The sequence below is a fragment of the Rhincodon typus genome, chromosome 15 (assembly GCF_021869965.1).
Source record: "Rhincodon typus isolate 14 chromosome 15, sRhiTyp1.1, whole genome shotgun sequence".
In the NCBI taxonomy this organism is placed as follows: domain Eukaryota; kingdom Metazoa; phylum Chordata; class Chondrichthyes; order Orectolobiformes; family Rhincodontidae; genus Rhincodon; species Rhincodon typus.
Window position 1 is genome coordinate 47,617,935 of NC_063346.1, and position 5,879 is coordinate 47,623,813.

At 41.6% G+C, this 5,879-nt stretch overlaps 1 protein-coding gene across 2 annotated transcripts in view; it reads right to left on the reverse strand.

The window, feature by feature from the left end:
• Positions 1 to 5,879, reverse strand: part of LOC109917994 (sodium/hydrogen exchanger 5-like) — a 229,057-nt gene that overhangs the window by 26,431 nt on the left and 196,747 nt on the right. For both annotated transcript variants that reach the window (XM_048605598.1, XM_048605597.1), the window contains exon 11: positions 4,131 to 4,216. In XM_048605598.1, the coding sequence (XP_048461555.1) occupies positions 4,131 to 4,216 (86 nt within the window). The remainder of the gene's footprint in view (positions 1 to 4,130; positions 4,217 to 5,879) is intronic.

Here is a 5,879-nt window from a genome sequence, read left to right on the forward strand (position 1 = left end):
AGAGGGGGAGGCGGCGATAGAAGGTGGATAGTGGAGCAGATAGGTGGAGAGAAGACGGACAGGTCAAGGAGGCGGGGATGAAGCTAGTAAAGGTGAGTGTAGGTAGGGAGTTGGGATGGGGATTGGTCTTTTCTCCACCTATCTGCTCCACTATCCACCTTCTATCACTGCCTCCCACCTCTCTATTTATTTCAGAGTCCCCTTCCCCTCCCCCATTTCTGAAGAAGGATCCGGACCCGAAACGTCAGCTTTCCTGCTCCTCTGATGCTGCCTGGCCTGCTGTGTTCATCCAGCTCCACACCTTGTTATCTCAGACTTTTCTCCTTGATGTCAAGAATCTAATTTTCTCAATCTCATCAAATTCTCCAAACTGCCCTTAGACGTAGTTGTAGCACAAGTTAAAAAAAGAAACTCTTGAGGGCACAAAGGTGGCGTGGGTGATACATCAGTGTTAGTAGATTTTCATAACTGTAAAGATTTATGTACTCTCTATCTGATCCACTGTCATTTTAGCTGGTTAACTGCATACCACATCACAGATAAGCAGCCTGTTCATACATCCCAATGATGTTATAATGATGTTTATAATGGTGAAGCATTGCTCATCTCTGAGAAGCATCCTAGATAGCAACAAATCTCAGAAATCCTGCAACCCTTACTTTCATGGCTATAGCCAAGACTTAGCACTTCAGTGAGGAGTTCACTGAGACCGAAGATAATGTGAACACCTTGTAATAGGTCCTTGCCTGCACTCATTCCACCTTATGTGTATGACTTCAGGATTATTCATGAGCGTTTTACCTGAGTGTTTAACAAGGGTGTGCACACTCAATCAAGGATTGGTGATAACCAATGTCCAACTATCATCCAAACCCAGCCTCATAATGTAAACATATCCACCCCTCCCCAGAGACCACCACCCCTAGACTGACTGTGTACCTCCTTCACTCCATTACGGATTGGTCCCCTTTCACTTTCAGATTGTGGCCATTTGGTTGAAACATATGCAGCGTACGACAGCTGGCACAAGCTGTAGGTGTGACACTGATGTAGCCTAGTGCCATACCGACCTCCCTCCCACCCACCACAAACAGTTCAATACTGGCAAAATTGACAATTGCCTGGCTTTCTGTCCACACTAAAATGGGACAGAAGCCAGAGATGCTGAGAGCACATAAGTTTTCATTGAAGCAGCAATGTGTCAAAAGGCAAGGCAGGGCAGAGATTTTGTGAAAATCCAGGCAAGTGCAAATTCAGTGAATGCTGCAAAAGCAACCTAAGAGCCATAAAATGCAGGTGCACGAGATATATGTGTGTAACCCTGTGCGCAGAGTGAACTGGCAGGGGCATTACAGTGGAAGGTGTCTGTGAGCCCCAAGCTGCAGTGGTGCTGTGCTGAAGTGTGATATGAATTAGTCTGAGATCAGCTATGATGAGGCTGATGCTTTTCATGGACAAAGGCTAGAGGTGGTCACAGCCCATAGTGTGTGCAATGAGATGTTTGTGAAGGGAGCTTAAGCCAGAGTCAAGCAGTGAGCTACATCTGCCTGGTAACTGTTCTGACTTCCAGGACTTGATGCATCCTGTTTTTCCCCAGTGTATAGGAGAATCACAAACTGTGTGTAAGTGTAGGGTGTGATTTGCTATAAATGTGTTGCGAATGCTTGGAAATAAAGTGCTTGCAGCTTAGAGTTGAAATTCTTGTCTGGCTGTTTAAATTTTAAGGGACAGATCAGATGCTTACCTCAATAGGGAGAATCAGATTTTTAAATTCTTGTCGCACTGTCCTAAATTGCTTGCTGTTGCTCAAGGGCTGGCAAAATTCTGCTCATTAATATTGATGCCAAATTTGCAATGATTTTTCCACTTTCTTTTTAGCTTAATTTTACATTGAGACTATATTGTCACATTTAAGGGATGTGTAATTAAGTAATTTTAATGATGGGAAATAGGTCAGAAAGTGGGATAGATGATGGCAGTAATACTTTGCCCTTTGATGATGATTAGCTGGTCTGAGCATTATTTCAATATTAACGTGGACAAACCTGCAGCAGGAAACTGCTTTTTAATATGTCCCCGACTGGCACTAATGTACTGGTTATAATTTGGAAAACACAGATGTGGAATGTGTGGTAAAATTCATATCATGCATGGAAGGCGCTGATTACTGTAAGATTAGTATTGTGTCAACGTACATAAAACCATGAGGAAGACTCGCACAATTTCATTAATGGCTAAACATTAAGCAGTTTTACCATTGCTTGTTCATAACAAGAGAGGGGATAGTTAATAAAATCTGATGGCAGTAAGTAGATTGTTTGCATTTGTAAGATTCAATAGATCATGGAAACTAGTCACAAAATCAATTTGCAAAACGTCACTTGCAGTCAACCCTAGTCACATGGACACAGCTTCAGATAAACAGCAGATATGATGGGAAAAACATAATTATCCAATGTTCCCATTTTTATGTTTGTTATGACTGTAGAAACCATCTGTTAAGACTAATGTACAAAATGGAATATTAAAAATAAAATCAGTCATCAAAATTTGACAATATCATAAGAATGTTAATGTACCTTGTGATTATCCATAATTTGTCAACATAATAATTATATTTGAAAATACTTATGTCTCCTACTTATTAAGCAGATTTAGTCTTGTCAACAAATAATGCTGACGTCTAACTTTACAATTGGGGAAAGTTGTGTAATGTCCACATTGTACCTGATTGCTTTTTATCACTATGAGTGAAAATATTTATACTTGCCCTCCCTCTTTCACTCAAGCCAGCATCCAAAAGAAGGTATACCTTCATTGTGACCTCCTTTTATTCTCCACATCCCTTTGAAATATATTTTCCAGTCCCAAATCTGTAACCCTTTTCCCCCACATTCCATGTATAAATCTTGCCAATCATGTTTCCATTCCTGCCACAATAGTGAAATGGGCTTTATCAAAGTCATAAATGACATTCTATGTGACTGTAATAAGGATAAATGATGTTTTCTTCTCCTTCTCAACCTGTCTGCACCCTTTGACATGGTTAGCTGCACCAATCTCCTGCTGTCATTGAGCTGGGGCTGATTCATCTCACCTGGTTCCATATCCAACTTATCATAGCCAGAAAATCAGTGGCTTTTTCTGCTCTTTCATTGCTACTTCTACTAGGATCCCCTAGGATCCATCCTTATCTCCCTCCTATTTCTTGTCTACGTGCTGCCTCCTTGACATCATCCAAAATTATAGTGTGCACTGATGAATGCAACTCAACCTCACCACCATCCCACTGTTGTTAATTTGGTAAGATTGTTCATTCAATAACAATTAGCGAATGAGCAGATATTTCCTCCTTTGAACTACTGGGAAGACTGAAGGCATTGCTTTCGATCTGCGCTCCAAGCTCAGTTCACATGCAACAAACTCCTTTTTCCTCTTTGGCAACATTCTGAGAGTAATCAAGCTGTTCACAACCTTGGCGTTATATCTGACTCTGAGATAAGCGGCTGATCACTATGCTAACACTATGACTGTCTATTTCCATAACGTCACTTGATTTTGTCCCTGGTTCAGTTCATCTGCTGCTTAAACACTCATTCATGCCTTTGTTACCTCTTTAACTATTTCAATGCATTTCTGGCTGGTCTCTCATATTCTGTCTTTCTTAAGCTTGAGGTTAACTCTGCTGCCTGAGCCTTGGCTTGCACCATGGGTTTGCCCTCTCTACCTCTGTAAATCTCCTCCAGTTCCACAAACCTCCAAGGTGTCCTGTTTATCTAATTCTGGCTTCTGAATATTCCTAATTTCACTCATTCTATCATTGTTGACCATGTTTTCAGTTGCCAAAGACCTATGGAAGACCTTTCCCTTACCCCTCACCTCTCTACCTCCTTAAAGCAGCTATTGACTAAACCTTTATTTATCTGACCTAATATCATGTTATGATCTCAGTTTCATATTTTGTTTTTGAATGTTTTATTACATTAAACGTGATGAATAAATGTAATTTGTTGTTATATAGCCAACTATAGAATAGATAACATACTCTCAAACACAAATTAAAAACGCGTTGAATTCTCCAGCTCTGAAATACAGAAAGAAACACACACCAACAACATGACTGTACTCACAGGAGGTTTGTTACAGATGTTTCGGAGAATGACGTTCTACTTGGCATCGATGCAAATGTGAATTTTCCTGATGACATGTGACCTCCCTTAAAAAAAAACATACAGAGTGACATATAATTTCAACAGGTTGCTACAAATATTCATTTTAATCTCACAATCGAAAATTAGGAAATAACTGGTACTTAAACTATTAAATAATAGAATTGAACTTGACTGAGACTTTGCCAAACCGTATGGCTCAGAAACAGAGCAGGCTGTGACTCTATTCATTTTGATGGAAAGTAAATTGTTTCTACTTGTTAGAGATGAAAAGGTGATGAAAGGAAAATGAATGTATTTCCTAAGCAGTCTAGTGTGTAAATGCTCTAGGCTAAGACTCAATCTTTGCTGAATTATCTGTTGTTCCCTGGGCTGTGATGGCTTCTGAGTAAATACGCTCTGTATTCTGAGCGAGGCAAAGGAAGAAATTCATCTGTCCTATAACCTTGTGTAGAGCTGGATGAACACAGCAGGCCAAGCAGTTCCTACTATCTCTGTCCTATAACCTTGCCTGATTCAGGGACTTGGGTGTGGACATTAGAGCTAGTTCCAGTTGACTTATGGTGCTCCCCATGATCAAAAACAGCCACCAACATTGTATGTGCAGGCGCACACATGAAAAAGTTGGCTGAGGTGATGAGAGGCTGTCATGTATTTGCACAATCATTTGAACACTGAAGAAATGGGGGGAAAGGGTGGGGTGAGAGACAGGGAGAGGGAGAAGACATAAATTTTCCTCTTTTTGAGCGTGTAAATGGCATATGTACTTACTTATTCCAAAGGAAAGGCAAATGATGTCCCATCTTTCTTAAGTAGTTACACAATTCCCCCTCTCCCAACTGAACCCAGTGGCTGATGTTCTCTCCCTCTCTGTTGGGAAGATTTGTCAATGTTTAACATCTTAAACCTCAAATATACTTGAGACCAGAAACTTTCTGTCCGAAATGTTCTTGCGGTAGGAGACAGCCAAAGCTTTGCACCTTACCCTAAATTGCTCTTTAGAAGTCATCATTTCCCAGACAAACAAAACTAAAACCCATATGGATGCAGTTCAACTGCAAATAAATTCTTGTGAATGTTGTTTCTAAAGCTAGGTTTTACTTTTTTGCCTTTTTGATAAACTGAAAATTGCTTGCAAACATTTGGCTGCTGACCTTCTAAACAATTTTCCACGGACAGCTCAGAACAAATTTCATCAAAAAGGAAGTTGTAAGCACATTATTGAGGATAATGCTGGGCAGAATATAACAGTCACCCACTGACAAGTTGGAGATGGACCCTCCGGTTGCATGAAAACTTTAATCTTTTAGAATCCTTGTTTACTTGAACAGGGGTGCTGTCTGCACTAATGCTCCGCATATTGATTACCTCCAAAAGTGTACTGGAACAAGTTTTTGATCTTCTCCCCTACAGCCCCTGCTGGCAGTGACTCTGAGCAAGGACCAGTACAGGGGAATACAACACGGCCCACTAACCAAGACCTAGGACTCTAGGGGGGTGTTATGTCCGGGTCGGGGTGGGGATGGTGTGTCCGGGTCAGGGGTGGGGACGGTGTGTCCGGGTCAGGGGTGGAGTTGGTGTGTCCGGGTCAGGGGTGGGGATGGTGTGTACGGGTCAGGGGTGGGGATGGTGTGTCCGGGTCAGCGGTGGGGATGGTGTGTATGGGTCAGGGGTGGGGATGGTGCGTACGGGTCAGGGGTGGGGATGGTG